The following is a 21,599-nucleotide window of genomic DNA, read 5'->3' as shown; positions in this document are numbered from 1 at the left end:
CAGCAGTTCAGAGTAAGGTTCGGACAGAAGACGTTGACTCACTGGCTTGACAAATGGGTCACGACTGAGTGCATCCGCCACCACATTCAACCTTCCAGGGACGTACTTGATTTTAAAATTGTATGGGGCAAGCATTGAAACCCAGCGCTGCTCACATGCATATAACTTAGGTTTGGTCATGATATACGTGAGCGGGTTGTTATCAGTCCATACAGTGAACTCATGGCCTTTAAGCCAATGGCTGAACTTGTCACATATGGACCACTTGAGAGCCAAGAACTCCAGTCGGTGTGCAGGGTAATTGGCTTGGCTGCGGCTCAGAGACTTGCTGGCGAAGGCTATAGGATGTGCTTTATCCTCGCCAATGGGAACTTGAGAAAGCACTGCACCTAGGCCATCCAACGCCACGTCAGTGCAGAGAATAAAGGGGCGCTCAAAGTCAGGGTGAGCGAGCACGACACTCTGGACAAGGGCTCTTTTCAACTCCTCAAAGGCGACATCACAGGCAGGAGTCCAGTCTTGGGGAGACAACTCTCGGAAAGTGCCAGCTCTATTACGACTGCTTGTGCCTCTCGCCAAACGTTTTTGTCCAGCCGTCATATTGATGGACCACTTGAGAGCCAAGAACTCCAGTCTGTGTGCAGGGTAATTGGCTTGGCTGCGGCTCAGAGACTTGCTGGCGAAGGCTATAGGATGTGCTTTATCCTCGCCAATGGGAACTTGAGAAAGCACTGCACCTAGGCCATCCAACGCCACGTCAGTGCAGAGAATAAAGGGGCGCTCAAAGTCAGGGTGAGCGAGCACAACACTCTGGACAAGGGCTCTTTTCAACTCCTCAAAGGCGACATCACAGACAGGAGTCCAGTCTTGGGGAGACAACTCTCGGAAAGTACCAGCTCTATTACGACTGCTTGTGGCTCTCGCCAAATGTTTTTGTCCAGCCGTCAAATTGAACAGTGGCTTTGCGATTCGTGAACATCCAGGGATGTAGCTTTGGTAGTACAGAACCATGCCCAGAAACGATCTTATTTTCTTTGGCGAAGGTGTGAAGCCATCCTCTTTCATGAGATCTTTCTTCTGAAAGGCAGAAATTACTGCTACTTTGTCTTCATCCACAGAAACTCCAGAACTGCTGATCACATGGCCCAGAAACTTGATGGAGCCAACTTCAGATTACTAGCTCCCAACCTAGAAAACACCACTTCCAAGCGTTTCAAGGCCTCCTGTTCAGAACGGGCAAAAACCAGCAAATCATCGAGATAGCAAAGAAGGCTGGAAAAGTTGGGATCTCCAAAAATGCTGAGCATCATGCGCATAAAGGATGCCGGACTGTTACAGAGGCCCTGGGGAAGGCGGTTATATTCATACAATTCCATGGGTGTTGTGAACGCTGTGTAATGCCGATCAGACACATGGAATGGGATGTTGTAAAATCCTGATGTTAAGTCCATAGAGCTGAAAAGAAGATTGCCACCAAGAGCAGCCAGGCAATCTGCCTGGTGTGGCAAAGGATGAGCATCCTTGATAGTCTTCGCGTTAAGCCAGCGAAAATCAGTACAGACTCTCATAGATCCATCCTTCTTCCAAACCATTACCAAAGAAGATGCATATTCGCTGACGGATTTACTAATAATGCATTTCTCTTCCATTTCAGAAAGAACCTCTCTCAACTTTTGGTAGTGGGCGGGAGGGATTCGGCGATAAGGCAGGCGGAACGGGCGCTCATCGCACAGATGAATTCTGTGTACGAAGTCTTTCGCCTCTCCACAATCAAGTCTGTCTCTGGAGAAAACATCGTGATAGGACACTATAAGACTCGCCAACTCCTCCTTCCATGACTTAGAGACTTCACACCCATCGATATCAATGTCCTCCAAACCATACTCGTGCAGCAGCCGCACAGGGTCAACAGATTGAATGGGCTTGGGGAGAGCAGAATCAGGGACATCATGAGGTTTGCACACGCCTTGCGTGAGAGAAACATCTTCCACTGCCAGACAAGGGGACACATCTGCCAGCTTGGTGTTACGTCGAAGAGTTATCGGAGACTGGGTAGGATTCAGAATCTTCATCGGTACCCATCGATCACCCCACATATGAGAAACAACACGTCCAACAAGAACATGACGTGGTCTTGAACGTGAAGTAGTGGGTTCAACAATGACGGTGCTACCTGGGGAAATATGAGTGTTGGCAGGTAATTTTCCCCACACAAGGTGCTCACTCCTGGGAAGTAAAGTGACTGCTTGACAAAGCTTCATTGAGCCAAGTTTTTCAGGTTGAGGGGAACCAGAACAATGGGAAACAGCTCAAAAGCTCGAGAAACTGTTCACATTCTGGGTTGCTGTTTTGACAGGAAATTAGCTCCCAGTACTTCTTTTCGGTTTTCATCTTCTGAAGCACACATTTGATGACGTTACTGCCGATAATGAACTCGTCCTTCTGTTCAGGTACTAGTAAAGTAGGTACGATGAACTTAAATCCATAGACTTCGACTTCCAGGTCATACGTGCACTTAGGCTGAATAGTAAGACCACCACAGCCAACGAGGACCACGTTACCAGGAATCACTGAAGGTTGAGGGAGAACTCCATTGGCACGCAACTTGGATTCACCTTCCGTACTGTGGGTGCAAGCCATACTGCCTGAATCAAGCAAACCATTCAGTACGGACTGGCCACCAACAGTCACAGGAGCATAGAACAGATCACTAGCTCCATCAGTTTTTTTGAGATCCCACATACAGCACGGTTTTGTCAGGTGGCAACAACTTGCAGCTATTTACAAATATTTCTTATGGGTCTGACTCATCATTTAGGGGAAGTTCACCACTGCCCATGCTTACCCCCTCCACACATGGGCTTTTTAGTTTAACTGGGTGGTAGGAGAAAGCAGTTCAAGGCCTGCCGTCTCAGAGCAATTACTCTTAAAGTGTCCAGGTTTGAGGCAGTTACGACAAAGCCTATGGTGCATGCAGTGAGCATATGTGGTGTGCTCTGTAGACCGACACACTCTACATGTTGAACTCACACTGGACTTGGGATCTGAAGTTTTGACAGTTCTACCAGGATGAGACGGGGACAGTGAGGCAGTGCATAGCGATAAAACTTTATCCATCATGCCAACCAACTGCTGCATACTAGCACTCAGAGTAAAAGGAGATGTTTTGGGGTTGAGCTGACCATTTGAGCATTGTGACTGACCTGATGAGAGTTTGGGCTGTTTGGGATAATTGGGTACAGGATCATCACTAACTGTCACAGTGTTCTGATGGTAAGCGGACACAGGTAAGTAGCGTGTAGTTCTCTTGAACCTCAGCAGCACTCCACTGTTCAGCAGGCTTGAACTGAAAAGACAAAGCAAGGCCAGGATCTGGACAGTGAGAGACAAACATCATTACAGCTTCAGCTGCAGGTCTTCAGTATTCAACGCACTTATTGCGCCTACGCAAACACTCATCAGCCTCATCAATTGCCTTATTCAATCGTATCCAATAGTCCATTGAGCTCTCATCTGTCTTAGGGAGCGTGTTGTAAAAGTCAGCCATAGGCATGTTCGAGTATGTCAACTCACTGAAATTTCGTTTCAGAATGTCAAACACTGTACTAGGGAGCACTGTAGCGGTCGGCCCTGGGAAACTGCGCAAGGACACTTTGACTACATCCCTCGCTTTCCCTGCTAATCTGCTCAAGATGATATCAGAGGCTTCAGTGTCGTCAGTGCATTTCTTACTGTTCAAATAACTGTATATCATGTCTTCCCATTCATGCACAGTAAATTAATCACTTTTATCATCCCTAAAGAAAGGTGGAGGTGTAACATCGTGTTGGACAATGACTTTAAAGTTAGAAGCATCAACACATTCACTTGAATGTTGCACAACTGACTTAGACTGCAATTGGCTGGGCTGCTGTGCTACATTGAGACTGGCTGAAATGCTTTGACCGATTTTCTGTGCCAAATCAGAAATAATACCCACTAAAGACTCAGCAGTAATAACATGATCAGCATTTGCATGTGTAAAAGGGGTAGAACAAGCAGCTGGGCTCTCTGAAGCACCAATAGCTGAATCAGACATGTGTACATGGTCAATTTCTGCATTAAAGAATGCCCTCCCTCTCCCAAAACATTGAGGTGAAACATCAGACATTTTGTCAGTGTGCTGTATTCTAGCCCCACTACTCCTGCCTACTGGGAACATAGCACTGGGCCGTTGCACAGGACTAAGATTTTCCTGACTAACAGTATCCTCAAACATGATTCAGCTTAAATAGTAAACACAGAAAAACGTAATAATTGCCTCAGAAAATGAAAATAAAAACACAAATGCACAACCTAGAATGCAGATAAAATATACTTTGAAGAAATACACTTATTAAGACTCTTTCAAAAGTTCAATATGAAGGATACAATGTTCGGCGGTCACTGAAGCGTCCCGCTGTCCCTGTCTCTGTTATTAATGTGCTTTAACGATGAACGAAAGTCTTCTGGAGAAAAAAAGTCGTCGATCATAAAGTCAACGAAACTCTTTACCGTCCCTTTAACAAGCAACAGTCTGTCCCGCGATGTCACGCGCTGTTTGTGTCACACGCGCCCTCCTTATCCGCGAGCACCGGGCCGCTGAATGTGGCAAAAATGTGGCAGAAATGTAATCCCATATGAATTCGCCCTTTTTTGTTTCTCTCCCATGCAGAGACAGTGCAGAAAGGGGACATTTCAGCAATGAAATTAATTTAACAACATTAGTAACAAAGCAGCATACCTGATAAGACATAAGAGTATGTATATACGGTGTGAATTCGCCCTTTTTCGTTTCTGTAAGACGAATGTAAAGTGCAATGTAATTAGCATGTGCTTCCAGTTCACATCGGACAGAAAAGTGACCAAACTTGATAAAAATACAAAAATAAGAAAATATACATGAAAAACAATGTCTTGTATATGATTTAGACGACAGATTTAAGTACAAAAGTAATTTAAAAGAAAAATATGTACTTGGATTAATCAGAGCTCATTAGAAACCCACATCTCCCATGCAGAGATAGTGCAGAAAGGGAAGAGGAGGTGCAAAGACAGGAAATTAGGATCAACAAATTTTCTGAGATCCCACATATAGCACTGTTGTGTCGGGTGGCAACAACTTGCAACTATTTACACAAATTTCTTGTGGGTCCGACTCATCGTTTAGGGGAAGTTCACCACTGCCCATGTTTACCCCCTCCATACATGGGCTTTTTAGTTTAACTGGGTGGTAGGAGAAAGCGGTTCAAGGCCTGCCGTCTCAGGGCAATTACTCTTAAAGTGTCCAGGTTTGAGGCAGTTACGACAAAGCCTATGGCGCATGCAGTGAGCATACGTGGTGTGCTCTGTAGACCGACACACTCTACATGTTGAACTCACACTGGACTTGGGATCTGAAGTTTTGACTGTTCTACCAGGATGAGACGAGGACAGTGAGGCAGTGCATAGCGATAAAACTTTATCCATCATGCCAACCAACTGCTGCATACTAGCATTAGGAGTAAAAGGAGACGCGTAGGGGTTGAGCTGACCATTTGAGCATGGTGACTGACCTGATGAGAGTTCGGGCTGTTGGGTACAGGATCATCACTGACCGTCACAGTGTTCTGATGGCAAGCGGACACAGGTAAGTAGCGTGTAGTTCTAGCAGAAGCTCTTTTCAGGTTCCTGCCGTGACAATCCAGTCACTCTTGAACCTCAGCAGCACTCCACTGTTCAGCAGGCTTGAACTGAAAAGACAAAGCAAGGCCAGGATCTGGACAGTGAGAGACAAACATCATTACAGCTTCAGCTGCAGGGTCTTCAACGTACTTTCTGCGCCTACGCAAACACTCATCAGCCACATCAATTGCCTTATTCAATCGTATCCAATAGTCCATTGGGCTCTCATCCGTCTTAGGGAGAGTGTTGTAAAAGTCAGCCATAGGCATGTTCGAATACATCAACTCACTGAAGTTTCGTTTCAGAATATCAAACACTGTACTAGGGAGCACTGTAGCGGTTGGCCCTGGGAAACTGCGCAAGGACACTTTGACTACATCCCTCGCTTTCCCTGCTAATCTGCTCAAGATTATATCAGAGGCTTCAGTGTCATCAGTGCATTTCTTACTGTTCAAATAACTGTACATCATGTCTTCCCATTCATGCACAGTAAATGAATCACTTTTATCACCCCTAAAGAAAGGTGGAGGTGTAACATCGTGTTGGACAATGACTTTAAAGTTAGAAGCATCAACACATTCACTTGAATGTTGCACAACTGACTTAGACTGCATTTGGCTGGGCTGTTGTGCTAAATTGAAAATGGCCGAAATGCTCTGACCAATTGTCTGTGCCAAATCAGAAATAATACCCACTAAAGACTCAGCAGTAATAACATGATCAGCATTTGCATGTGTAAAAGGGGTAGAACAAGCAGCTGGGCTCTCTGAAGCACCAATAGCTGAATCAGACATGTGTACATGGTCAATTTCTGCATTAAAGATTAGAATGCCCTCCCTCTCCCAAAACATTGAGGTGAAACATCAGACATTTTGTCAGTGTGCTGTATTCTAGCCCCACTACCCCTGCCTACTGGGAACATAGCACTGGGCCGTTGCACAGGTCTAAGATTTTCCTGATTATCAGTGTCCTCAAACATGACTCAGCATAAATAGTAAACACAGAAAAATGTAATAATTGCCTCCGTAAATGTAAATAAAAACACATATGCACAACCTAGAATGCAGATAAAATATATACTTTGAAGAAATACACTTAAGACTCTTTCAAAACAGTTCAGAGTTCAATATGAAGGATACGATGGTCGACGGTCACTGAAGCGTCCCGCTGTCCTTATCACAAAGTCTCTCTCGATTAATGTGCTTTAACGATGAACGAATGTCTTCCGGAGAAAAAAAGTCGTCGATCATAAAGTCAATGAAACTCTTTACCGTCCCTTTAACAAGCAACAGTCTGTCCCGCGATGTCACGCGCCCTCCTTATCCACGAGCACCGGGCCGATGTGAGCGATGGTGGTGAGAAAGACCGGGAGAGGAGATCGGCGAAGCAGGCGAGCCTTCGCACAACCACGGCGATCTGCGAAGCGCTGATCTGATGATCCGAAATGGTCACGGCACCACGTGTAACCGGTGTAGTCTGCGTTGTGGTTTTTTATGCATTAATCAGACGGACATCAGATGACAGTTCGACTCTTCTTTAATCTGATAAGACATAAGAGTATGTATGTATGGTGTGAATTCCTTTTTCATTTCTCTCCCATGCAGAGACATTTCAGCAATGAAATTAATTTAACAACATTAGTAACAAAGCAGCATACCTGATAAGACATAAGAGTATGTATATACGGTGTGAATTCGCCCTTTTTCATTTCTCTCCCATGCAGAGACATTTCAGCAATGAAATTAATTTAACAACATTAGTAACAAAGCAGCATACCTGATAAGACATAAGAGTATGTATATACGGTGTGAATTCGCCCTTTTTCGTTTCTGTAAGACGAATGTAAAGTGCAATGTAATTAGCATGTGCTTCCAGTTCACATCGGACAGAAAAGTGAACTTGATAAAAATACAAAAATAATCAAATATACATGAAAAATAATGTCTCATATATGATTTAGATAATCAGAGCTCATTAGAAACCCACATCTCCCATGCAGAGATAGTGCAGAAAGGGAAGAGGAGGTGCAAAGACAGGAAATTAGGATCAACATTGCATTCAGAAATGTAAAGGGGAAGGTGCACACACATACAGACAGGCATATCAGGTACACATTTGAACATTTTTGTGTAATTCTACATATATGAACATAATACTTTCTATACCTGTTACGTACGTGTGTGTGTATGTGTGTGTGTGTGTGTGTGAACATAGAGGGCTGTACAGATGACAAACCCAAAGCTTCACTCTGATTTCCTTCAACAAAACCCAACAGGATTTTTCGATTTGTAAAAGAATGTAAAAATTTGCTACGGTGAAAACCTTTATAACTGTAATAGATCTAACATATAATATAGATCTAATATATTTAATGTAATTCTACAGTAAAATACTGTTAAATGTACAGTTTTAAGAAGTGAATATCCATTTAACGTGTGATTTACTGTGAAAAACTGTCAATTGACATTCCCAGAATTCCCTGAGTGACACTTCACATTTGATGTTTTTTCATTGAAAAAACGGCTGTGTGTTTGTCAGTGTATTACAAAGGTACAAAACAGATATTAGTACTTCGATGTGTTGGTATATTAAAATTATATCAGTTAATGAAATAAGATTTTGCTGTCAATTTTAGTTAAATCAGTAAAACCTAAAACATTGCTATATATTTTATGGTGAAGTTCTGGCAACCGCAGCTGCTGTTTTACCACTTTTCACATATTTTTTTGATACTTACATGTTTTGTTTAACAAGATAATCTTCACAAATTAACAAAACTTTCATGAATTCTCAAGTCTAAATACAATGGTCAGAAGTAAAAAGCTAAAGCTATAAACTACAGCAGACAAATGACCTCAGTGACACTACCACCAAGCTCTAAACTCGTTCAATCTTTGTTTAAAATCTACAAGTTATAAAGTGAGAGTTGAAATTTGAGAAATGAGAGTTTGCAAGAGCTCCATTATAAATATAACAAGACTGTAAAAGTGAATTTACCTGTTTGTCGTGATGACATTTAATGTTCTCAACCAGCTCTGTAGTTCAATTTAATCACTTGCCACCTTTTTAAGAAACGTAAAAGCTTAAATCACGAGTGGGATATTACTGATATATTCATGTTGTAGAATAAAACGTAAAAATACCATGAGGTCATTTCAGACATTTAACCAAAAACCCACTGACATCAGGACGATGGAACCAGAAATTTTATTTGTGGATTTTAGGACTCATTCCTGCAGCCCTCAGAAAGGCAGCTCACTAGGTTTTGGAACAGAGCTATAGAGATTTTCATTAGAAAATCTGGGTATTCAGATAAATGGGATTCATTTTCACATTAGGATAACAGAATTTCACATCAAACATTAACCGACAAGAGCTCAGCTTGGAATGAATTCAGTGAAATAATGCTCATTAGGTGGGTTTATAGATATCTGTCCAAGTCTAAAGCATTACAGACAGATTTTAGACATTTGAGAAGACGACATTCAGTACTTCAGTCCCTCTGTGTTGATTATTTGTTTGGTTGGCCATATTTAAACCGGTCCCCTGAGTGTGCTTGTGAACAACCGGCTGTTTTGACGAGTCCTGTTTTGAGGTGGGCTTGTTGAAAATGATATGTTTACCAGCAGTAACACCCTCCTTCCTTCCCAATTCCCCAGTTCGGCTCAATGGCTTTCCCTCAGGTGGCAAATTTAGATGATTTTCAACCAGTCAATTTCACAATGAATAAACAAGTAAACTTGATGAAAGAGTTTTTTTTACGTCTTTGTAGTCTTGTGAAGGTTTAATGTTGTGAAATGAGCCGATGGTTGTTAAGTCATCCCGGTTAGCTAGTGTTTAAAGTCTAATGTCTCCTTTGGCTCTTTACAAAGACAGTAATCAGAGCTTGATTTGGATCAAAGCCATCTTTGTTTTTTTCAATACTTCAAAATAACATTCAATCTGTTGTAGGTTTATCATTACTTTGTGCTTGCTCTGCAGGCCCAGTGGCAGTCATCAGCGGTGAGGAAGACTCTGCAAGCCCTCTTCATCATGTCAACCATGGTATTGTCACACCCTGCTCTCTCGATGCGGGACCTGATGCCGTCGTAATCGGCATGAGTCGCATTCCTGTCATCGAGAACCCGCAGTACTTCCGACATGGACACAACTGCAACAAGCCGACCACTTGTGAGTACAACCGCATTTGCAGAAATTCTACACAGTTTGTAATGGACTGAACTGAACAACTAGTTGTTGATGTATTTAAATGCGTATCAGATTTGTGTGCAGTGCAAGAAATCACAGTGAACCAGGTACGATTTGACTCATTAGTGTAAGCGGATCTTGCTATAAAAAATAGCAAATAAGAACAAGGCCATAATAAACTTAAATCCAAATCTTGGAAATAAGCCACATACCAAAATATTGCGACCTGGGCTTGCCTACTTTATTAACTCCATAAACTGGATTGTTTTATGAGCTGTGCCCAAACAACAAACCCGAAGAGGCTTAAAAAAAGTGTTGCTTATAATAAGTGGACATGGCAACCCTTCAAGAGTGCGCTCTGCCAAGCAACCTTCCAAACATAAACAAAACATGACAGCAAATTAAAATCTCTGAGCATAATGAGTCTTTGGTCACTGTAATATTACCAAAAATAAGATGCCAAAATGTTGCTATGGTTACCACGGTGTCAATCATCGCAACTTCAAAAGTGAGTTTTGTTTCTTTACACACACAAACCTGGAATTCACTCCTGACACGATTTATATTTCAAATAAATACTGTTCTTTTGAATTTTCTATTCAATGTATCAGTTTCCACTATTACGCTGCACAGCTGTTTTCAACATTGATATGAAATGTTTCTACAGCACTAAATCAGCATATTAGAATGATTTCTGAAGGATCACATGACACTGAAGACTGGAGGAATGCTGCTGAAAATTAATTTAAATTTACATATTGAAATAGTAGAAACATTTTAAATGGTAATAAATCGAATTCCTGAAGGATAAAATAATACACCAACTTTTTTTGCTCATTATATTGTTTCACTCAGGAATATTTACGTAAATGGAAGTAAAATGTTTATAAATACCACTGTAATTTAACTCTAGTGACACTTTAGCGACTCTAGGTGGTGCTTCTAAGGGAAGCCGCATGAATTTTACACATTAAAATTTTTTAAATTCGTATTCATGGCCACATATCACATATTTCAGAAAGAATATTTTTAAATGGTGATGGAAATAATCTCTGTGTTTATGAAAGGTCTCTACTGTAGACCTTTTAACTAGCCTATAGTATATCCTCATCATATAGCACAGTTTATGGGTCACTATGAAGATGTGTAAATTAGCACAATAGTGTTAAAAATAGATGACTTTTGGATAGCCGTAGCTTGCACTAATTGCAGAGTGCATGGGAACAAATGCCAACTCTGTTGTTTGTATAAATGGCCCGGAATGTAAATGCAGAGCTCCTGCTAAGATTTATAAGATCATTAATATATTCATTTGCTATTTTGGGGGTCCGTTGTGACTGAAGCCTTCCAAATGACTTTCATGGTGCAAATGGTGTCTTAGTTTAGACCTTTAATGTAATTAATTGGAACAAATATACTTGTGACTTTGCCTAAGTGTTTTTGTTAGCCAGTTTAAAAAGCTAAAAGGGGCACCGATTGATTTATAGGACATAGTATGGTATATATGGAGACACAGACTTGCACACATCAACACACACGGTCTATTTATATTCCAGGCACAAAACAGTGGTTTATTCACAGGTTGAACTGACGGCTATGAAAAGGAATCCAAAGGCAGAGGACAATCACATTTTGCCCTCATAATTAAATAAACTCTTTATGCATAATGGATGGCATAAAATCTTTATGGCTGTAGATACATAACCATCATGGCACGCCCACATCTGATGAGTGTGTGATATTTAAATGACAGTTAGCTGCTTAAGAGAGGGTATATTTTTACTTCTCGGGCTCTGGGCAACTAGAAAGCACTTTATGCGCAAGCTGTAGTAAGCTGAATCATTTATATAAAGATACACCATATAAAAATGGTCCAAGGTTCAGCTCACGATTTCTTTTATAGATAGAACATAAACTACAGTAGTAGAGAGAGGAGTATGGGTTGGGTATCAGACCAGTTTCACCCAGTTAACAGTTGACATTTTTAAAAATCTAATCACAGTCCAAATCCATAAAGAATACAACATGCAGACTTCAGCTTAGAGCATTTGCATTGCAGGGCAGATCTTACAAAAGTGAAGCAAGACATATTTTAACCCCAAATCAAAATGAAGATATAATATGTATAGCATAAACAAGATCAAACCTATTTTTAGGACTGTAATTGTGAATTTTTCATTTTGATATTTATCATATTATCATTATAACAGGGTTTCTGCTGGTCTTAAAAAGTCCTTAAATCAGAGCAGAAAGCCTTAAATTCATGTAATCATAGCATTAAATGTTGCATACAATGCAAAAAAAAAAAAAAGAGAGAGAATATCTTCCTCAGTATTTTTTTGTTTTGTTTTCTCAATTAAAATATCTAAATAATCTTAAATCAATTTTCTGATTTACATTGCATTTACTTTTGCAGGAAAAAGATGATATTAATTTGTTTTCTGAGAAATGGAACCAAAGTAAGTTTATTCTTAAAACAATAGCAGATATGTCAATCAAATTAAGCTGATTTTTTTTCTGACTCCATATGACAGATATTTGCAGCAAGACTTCATATGTCATTTTGCATGTCATTTTGCATTTTGCATGTCATTTTGCATCTACAGAAAATGTATCTTGATTTAAGAATATTTAGAAATTTAAATTGGAAAACAAAACAAAAATATTAATAAAGAACAACACTTCATTTCAGTGTGATCAAAAGTAAAAGTAAAAGTTATTTCCGTATTCCATATTTGGGAGCAGAGCTATTTAAGCCTTAAGCTTTTGTTTTTGTAAAATGATTTGAGTGAAATGAATGAATAATGGAGATTGTATTTTAAAGTGCTAAGTATTGCTAATACAACACATTGTGTGCTCCCTAGACATTTACATTTAGAAAACATATTGACATTGTGTTCCCTTCAATTTATTCCTTAAACTTTCTTTACTTGGTCTTAAAAGGTCTTTGAAAAAATCTTACATTTACCTCCATAAAACCTGCAGAAACCCTGTAAAACATTGTCATTATTGTATTTGTAATATCTAAAATAATGTTTTTTTATATATTTAAACATATTTAGATTTTATTTACACAAAGTAATACTTTATACTGCAAAATTTAAACTACAATTCATAAAAAATATGTATGCATTATTGTATTCTTTTACTGTAATACATTAATCAATATCTAATGGGAACTCAAAAGTAAAATCTGAACGCATTATGGTAATTTATGGAAAAATGGCTTTAATTTTCATCAATGTCACAATTCAAGAAAAAATTAATAAATTTGATCCTAAAATAGGCTTAATTCTTTATATGAAATATGCCAAATGGGAAATGTCCCATTTATACAGAGTTTAATTTATACAACAATTTTGACAAATAAAAAATATAACTTTGATTACGTTTTATCTGTAGACTGCTGCAGTAGGTGTATTTGAAAGGAAGCTGTTGCACGGATTCAAGTAAGCGAGTCCCTTGAGCCATGACATGCTGACTTTTCAGGAATCCATAAGATGACTGACTCGCACAAGCTATTCTGCAATTACAATTGAGTTGTGCTGCATTTACTTTCCTTTTCAACCCAAGAAGAGTTCATGCCTGAACTACACAGCATCTCCGTTGGTGGTTAGCACCAACTAACACCACCTAGAGTTTAGCTTCACCTATATCCAAGAATATAGATATATAGATATAAAAAATATATATATACTTTGCTTTTTGCCACATAGATCACGAAACATACGATTATGTTAACAGCACATTTATTTCAGAAGAGCAAGGGAAATTGTTTTTTTTCTCTCTCTCTGTGAGATGGCTCTTTAATTTATTAAATTATTAATCATGAAATATTTGCCGCTAGGATTTCTGGCATAAGTCATGGGAAATACAGCGTCTGGATCACATGCAATAGACTGAAGATCATTATTCAGGTAGCAGTATTCTAGAGGAAGTGAGTGCACTAGCATGTACAATGAGCTCCGGTGAATACAAAGGCTATAAATATACGATCCTGACTGTGCATTGCAAATATGGATGATTTTGAGCAGTGCTGTGTCTGGCACATTTATTAGATTGTCAGATTATGTCCATCCAATAAAACAAAAAGTCATAAATGATCCATCCATCCATCCATCCAGCAATAAATAAATACAATTGTATTTATTTTTTTTAAATAAGTCTTTTTATGTTTCATTTTGCTAACACATGTTTTAACACTGATAATTATAAGAACCATTATTAATAAATTAGCACCAAATCAGCATATTAGAATGATTTCTGAAGGATCATGTGACACTGAAGACTGCAGTAATGATGCTGAAAATTCAGCTTTGCATCGCAGGAATAAATTACATTTTAAAATATATCCAGATAGACAACAGATATTTTAAATTCTAAAATATTTGTAAAATATTACTGTTATCAGATGCCTTTGTCACTAGAATAATAATATTTAAAAACATACTAGCCTACCACAGCTTAATGCATTCCAAAAAAGTCACATATGAATGTGTAGCAAGAGCCAAACTGCAATTATATAAGTAATAAATGAAAACAATGACTTCTATTTTAAATAACCAGTCTTAAAGATACAGTTGAGAAAAGCAATTATTTTATCGTACTCCTGCAATATCCGTTCATTTCTCCACTTCATCAGGTTAGTGACAATGACTGCTGATATTTGTATCCAGCAGTGACCGTGTTTTTGCATCCTGTTCACATTGAACTGCTCGGGACGTTTAGATAAGATATGTCCATGCTGATGCTTTCTGTGTGCACCTTCATTGTTCTGGACACAATTACTTCGATTGCATTGTTTCAAGGTAACATTTGATGACAAGCTGAATCGATCAGGCTTGAGAGTGAGAAGACAAAGGCATGCACTCAGAAAAAGGGCATTGTAAATGAATGCAGGCCAGGTTTAATGGAGCTCTGAATGTGCACACCTTCACAAAGATTCTGATTCAGTCCATCTATTGTTGCTGCTCATAATTGGACTACCATCTCATCAAACCATCTCAATGAAGGTGGACACAGATACAAACCGGGTGCTTAATAACAACTGATCAGCCATATTTGCGAATATGTGTGTGTGTGGGGGGGACGAGGGGGTTTGGAGTATTTTGTGTTTTATTTATATGCCCCTCTTCTAGTTGAAAATTAAAATAGCATTTGTGCATTTCTTTGAATTTAAGTCCATTTTAATTTAATTTATACATTTATTTTCTAGTTGAAAAAATTAGCATATTGCATTTGTGAATTTCAGTTCATTTTAATTATACTGTTTTAAATTCAAATTCGCATTATTTATGCATTAATTTACACTTGTTAAATTTTTTAATTTCTTTGAATTTCAGTTCATTTTAAATCTACTGCCCTAAATTAATGAAAAATAATGAAATAAATTAGCATTTTATTATATATACATTCATTTTCTTTTGCATTTTTTATTTCTAGTTAAAAACTATACGCATTACATTTGTGAATGCATTTGCATTTCAGTTTAGTTTAATTATACTTTCTTAAATTCAAATTTTCATTTTATTTGTTTTATTTATACATTCCTTTTTGAATGTTGAAAATTACAGTTACTACATTTGCAAATTTCTTTGACTTTCATTTCATTTTAATTATACTTTTTTAAATTCAAATTTGTATTTTTTTTATTTCTAGTTAAAAACTGCACATTATATTTGTAAATTTCCTTGAATTTGAGTTCAGTTTATTTATACTTAAATCCAAATTTGTTTTATTTTTTATTTATACATTCCTAGCTGAAAATCACACTTATTATTTATGAAATTATTTGAATTAATTTCATTTTAATTCTACTTCCTCAAATTCAAATTTGCATTGAATTTATTTCTTTTCAAATTGAAAATGGCATTACATTTGTGAATTTCTCTGAATTTTGATTCATTTTAAGTCTACTTTCTTAAGATGCAGAAAATTAAAATTTGTTATTTTTTCCTCAATTCAAATTCAGGAACTGAATTATAATTCAAAAGGCATTCAATTCAGAATATTGTACGAACCTTGGTTTAGGTTCATATATATTCATGGCTATAACACCACAGTGATACTTTCAGAATAAGCTTGTTTTGCATTTTAAATTAATGGTCTGCATGAACTGGAGGGATTCCTTTTAATTGAGAAATCTTGATTGCTTCAGTAAGAATGAATGGCACTATTTCTAATCATAGATTTTTGCTGCGATAAATGCACCTGCCTGTGTGCTCTCCTAAATTCAGCCTTCAGGGGCTGATACAGGTTCGGCCAGGGTGAGGAATAAATAAATGACGGTGAGTCTCGGGATAGTGCCTTTCTAATTCAAAGTCTTTCCACAAACGGATTGTGGTAAATAAGCAGCGGGGGGAGCTGGGCTTTACCGGTTGGGTGGGAAGCTGAAGGTTAATTTAACCCATCCCAGACTCTTACGGCAGGTACACATGTAATTGTTCACTCAGAGGATGGGACAAATCCAGCGGACCACTTAATGGAAGAACAAGTGAATATAAATGATGTTTTGGGGGACAGGAAGGTGCTCCAGACTTGACCTGATCCTGCTTCAATCTGCTAGAGCCCTGCTGCTCGAGTCTCTGAGCGTCAGTGATGATTGCAGCACTTGATACTGGATGTCTCTCACTGGCTCAAGTGTCTCTGATCAGTAAGATCTGTTGTCTTTATGGCAAGGTGCCATACTTGTCTTAAGCTGTTTTATTAACAGTGCATAACACGTGTACACTTTGCTTATTACACACACAGGGACACGCAGCAGCACACAAATATTTTTAAAAATGAAAAATTACATTCCGCCATGTAAATAGCGAACCCGCCATAGCGCGAGCTCATTAAGAGAATAGGTACAACCCGTTTAGACCATGCACCCGGGCGTGCCGACCGTTTTCCAGTCATTAAACTAGCAAAAGTGGATTCGGACACGCCCTGAGTGCACCTGCGCCGTGCGCTTTAGACCATGCACTTAGATCGTTAAAATAGGGGGCATAATGTGGATTATCAATATTTTAATAAACAATTAACCAGTGGTGGACGAAGTACACAAATCAAGTACTTGAGTAAAAGTACAGATACGTATAATAAAATATTACTCCAGTAAAAGTAAAAGTACTCCTTTTTCAATTTTACTCGAGTGAAAGTACAAAAGTACTCGATTTTTTATGTACTTAAGTAAAAAAGTAGTGATAGATAGATTTATTTTGCAATTTTATATAGGCTACTTAATTTAATTTTATTAAAATTACTGCTCAAAATACCTGGGATTTTCCCAAAATAACCACTATATGGAGTCAAGATATATTTTTGTTGTTGATATGGACTACGTTGACGAGAGTGATGCAGTAATGTTCACTATTAAGCTTACACTGCAATGTACCTGAGAGAAAACAGATTTGACCATCTGATTTTCACCAGTAAGAAAAAAATGTTTTAAAGCTTGTTGTTTTGCAGAACTTCATTGAAAATAATCAGTTCGTTCTTGAATTAGACACCGCTTCTGCGTGTCAGAGCACGTGATATATTATAAGGAGTAACGATATGTTGTATGAAATGTAGTGAAGTAAAAAGTACGATCTTATGCTTTGGAATGTAGTGAAGTAAAAGTAAAAGTTACTCAAAATAAAACTACTCCAGTAAAGTACAGATACTTGAAAAATGTACTTAAGTACAGTAACGAAGTAAAACTACTCCGTTACTGTCCACCACTGCAATTAACTTAACATAAATTCATTATCCAGTATATATGAGTTTTCTAAAAAAAAAAAAACATTTTTTTCTTAATAATTGTAATTAGAAACATTTATTGTTGTCCTTATGGCAAGGTGTACTAAATATAACCTTGCCTTAAGCTATTTTTTTGACAGTTTGTCAACAAATTAAATATTTTAATAAACACTTAACTTAAAACCAGAATATGTTTTATAAAAGTATTCATAATCCACATTTTAATGCTTCATATATTGTTTTTCATAGTAATTGTACTTATAAAATCACATTTATTGTATTAAAAAACATTACAATACTCATCTAGTAATGCAACAATAACATTTTTAAAATGTTAGAATGTGACTGATGTACTTGTTGATCATATTGCTTTGATGCATCATATTCTTTAAAGCTATAACAATAAATGTGCATTTATAAGTATTATAATTATTGTGAAATTGTGTATTATAAATGATTAGATTATTTAAACTCTGGTTACAGCTAAAGGCTATAAAAGCACATTCAACTTATTACAAGGTGCGTTAGAAGGCATTATATGAATACTTATATAATGCATTATATATACACAAACACACTTCAATTTGCATTGCTATTTTTTTCCCCATTATTCTACACTCAGAAAAAGTATAAAAGCTGTCACCGGGTTGCTACCTTTTCAAATGGTAATTTTTTGTATTTTACTTATCTCTAAAAGATGCATATTAGTATCTTAAAGGGGTCATATGATGCTTTTTTTAAAGATCATTATTTGGTGTATTTGGTGTAACAGAATGTTGACATGCTTTAATGTTCAAAAAACACAAAGGCTAAATAAAGTGCTTTTGCTTTCGCCTAGAAACACACAGCGTCTCCTTGACATGGCTGCTTCAACACTAACTGCTGTTACTGAAACCACGCCTTCTTTCTTTGCTTGCACATTTGGGCGCATTATGCAAATATTTCCACATGGTGATGTAGATATGTGGGGGCGTGTTAGAATGAGCCGTTTTAGGGGGGCGTGGCAGAGTCTTAACTTTGATAAAGAATATCTCTTTGGTTTTGAGACTTTAGTCTTTGCAACTTCAGGGATCTTATCTATGCACAATCAGCTTGTAACACTCCAAAGAGAAAGGAAAACTTGAAATCGCATCATATGACCCCTTTAAAAGGTACATATTAATATCTAAAGAGCACATATTAGTACCCAAATGGTACATATCAGTACCTTTAGAAAAGGTGCAGTTAGAGCTTTTGTACCTTTTTTCTGAGAGTGTACGTTTGTTTACCCAGAACATGCTGATTTATAAAAACAGATAAGTACATGACTATTTATGATCTTTTTTTTATTTTTTTTTGCAAAACACTGTTTTGTCTCAGAATGGCAGCTCTGACCCAGTGACCCAAGCATAATAATAATTCACAATATCTCTGTGTGACTTCATAGCAACCACAAGAAGTTGAAGCAATACAACAAATCATTTCGGTTTGGACATGCGCAAAGGGTTATTTTTGATCTGACAGCAGTATAACAGGATATATGATATATGGTTACATCATGTGTGTGTGTGTGTGTGTGTGTGAATAGCCTCTTTGGTGTCTGTTGATTTATTTAGAAACTTATATGTATACATAATCGTTTGCCTTTATTAATGCAATGTTTGGTAGAGGCCAATGAGTAGATGTGTTTATTTGAAGTTCAAGATTAGATACAGGAAAAGAGAGGCTGTTATGTTTGTGTAGAGTCATATTTGTAACCTTTTTTTTTTGTGGTAAAGCATTTTTGCTTTTAAGATACTTTAAATTCACACAAATAATTGGAAATGACAATGAACATTGATGGCAAAGCATTACAAGTCCCAGGTGAGTTCCCAACAGATGGCAAAAAGAGACCTTTATACAATTGACTCTCATTTGCATCACACTCGTTTTTTGTGTTTTTTTTTTTTTTTTAAAGAGAACTCAGAGGAGACAAAAAACACGCAGAAAATATCCAGCTGTGACTGCGAGCAGCAATTCTAGAACACCATCTGCATGGGAACTGACCTTTTACACAATGCGAACAACTCATGATTGAAGCCTTTATTTACACTTGTACACATATGCGTAAACAACACGCACAACGGGCGCATACAGATTACCTGTCACTCATAATTCATTTGGCTCGTTTTTCCACACTCATTTTTGCCACCTGTTCCTGAGGGACATTGTCTCTTATGATGATATTATGTGGATAATTGCATACCTGGACCTTTCTCATTATTGTATGATCATATATTATGGGCATTGATGAGATTCACTGACAGTGCTTCTTGTTTTTTATTCATCAAAATAAATACATAAATAAGTAAATAATTCCAAACTTATATGCTATGTTCTGTGTAAAACAAGACATGCTGTACAACAACTCATAGTGACCACATTTACAAAAAAAAAACAGTTACTGTTCCAGATATATTCCAATTCTACTGCCATACGATGTGTTAGTGTTAACCTAAATCTTTAAAAAATAATTTTGAATTCATTAAATTAAATAAATCTCAAATAAAATATAAATATTAGATGAAAAACAAAATTAGAAATGTTGCCTTGGCTGTTTTAATATCACTCAGATACAGTTTAAAGTAGTTTTTAATCTTAAATTTTCAGTTTTCATTTTAGTTAGTTTTAGTCATTTTGTTGTTGTTTTTCCATTTTTAATATCTATATAGTTTTTATTTATTTTTATTTCCGTTTATTTCATTTTAGTTTATTAAATTTATCTTATGGGCAACTAACTGAAATGTAAGTTTAAGATGAAGTGCTGAAATTACAAAACTTTACAAAAACTTAAAAAACAAATAATGCTAAATAAACTAAAACAAATAAAAATGACAAAAGCAGATAAAATTTCAACTAAAATTAAAATGAAACTGAAAATATAAATGCTAATTCAAAATATAAATACATATTTTGATAGAACAATAATATAAATACTGAAATAACACTGACTATTCCTTTAAAACAGTACCATTTTACAATCCAGTCTCATTTTGCTGCATCACTGTGAACTGATGACCTTGAAATACAAAACACAAATTTAATAGCCGTTATGGTTTTCTCTTTCTGCATTTCTCTTTCAGATGTGCAGCATATTAAACAGAGGGACATTGTTCTGAAGAGAGAGCTGGGCGAGGGAGCTTTCGGGAAGGTGTTTCTGGCCGAATGTTACAACCTCAGCCCCACCAAAGATAAGATGCTGGTGGCTGTGAAGGTGAGGCATGTTTTTGCAGTTAAAAGCACCTTCTTCTGGCTTTGCTTTGACTTTTCTCAGAATAGATGCACTTCTCCTGTGCACTCCATTCCATTACCAGGAATGTGCATTATGAAAGTAAAGTATATTCCTGCTCTCATTTCACACAATCTAAAAAAGTTTGGGTCAAAATATCTTTTTTTACTTTATAGGCTTTAATTTTAATTTTTGTTGCACCAACTTTTCACAATCCAGTCAAATTCCAATAGCTAAAAACTAGTTTTTAAATTTGTAGAATTTTTTTCAAGATATTTAAAAATGTTTCAGCATGGACAAGAAACGCTATTCGTATAAGTGTTTTGAGAGGAAAAAAACAGCCTAAATTAGTATAGGCTGTACGTTACATTATATTATTACATTCAGAAATAATGTAGGTTAAAATAATGGTAAATAAAAGCAAAATTACAAACACAATTAGGCTATTTTAGTTCCCTTCTCTCCACAACAAATCCTCTAAAGGTGTATTTAGGCTATATAAGCGTCAAGCAAAAACAAATTAAAAACCGACTCCAGTCGGAGTTATATTAAAAATTGTCCTGGCTATTCCAAGCTCTATCATTGCAGTCAGCGGGTGTTGCAGTTGAACAGTCCACAAGTCATCAAATAAAGTGCGCACATCCATAATAAAACATGCCGCACACGGCTCCGGGGGGTGAATAAAGGCCTTCTGTAATGAATGCATGCGTTTTTGTAAGAAAAATATCCATATTCAAAACGTAATAATCACTTTAAT

At 37.2% G+C, this 21,599-nt stretch overlaps 1 protein-coding gene across 1 annotated transcript in view; it reads left to right on the top strand.

Annotated features, from left to right (window-relative positions):
* LOC107706933 (NT-3 growth factor receptor-like) overlaps positions 1 to 21,599 on the top strand; it is a 109,183-nt gene that overhangs the window by 68,984 nt on the left and 18,600 nt on the right. Inside the window, exons 10-11 of the mRNA XM_016510787.1 lie at positions 9,664 to 9,852; positions 20,697 to 20,827. Coding sequence (XP_016366273.1) covers positions 9,664 to 9,852; positions 20,697 to 20,827 — 320 coding nt within the window. The remainder of the gene's footprint in view (positions 1 to 9,663; positions 9,853 to 20,696; positions 20,828 to 21,599) is intronic.

The sequence above is a fragment of the Sinocyclocheilus rhinocerous genome, unplaced genomic scaffold (assembly GCF_001515625.1).
Source record: "Sinocyclocheilus rhinocerous isolate Xijiao unplaced genomic scaffold, SAMN03320098_v1.1 scaffold265, whole genome shotgun sequence".
NCBI lineage: Eukaryota > Metazoa > Chordata > Actinopteri > Cypriniformes > Cyprinidae > Sinocyclocheilus > Sinocyclocheilus rhinocerous.
Note: the sequence above shows the minus strand (reverse complement) of the source record. Positions and strands in the feature narration are given on the sequence as shown.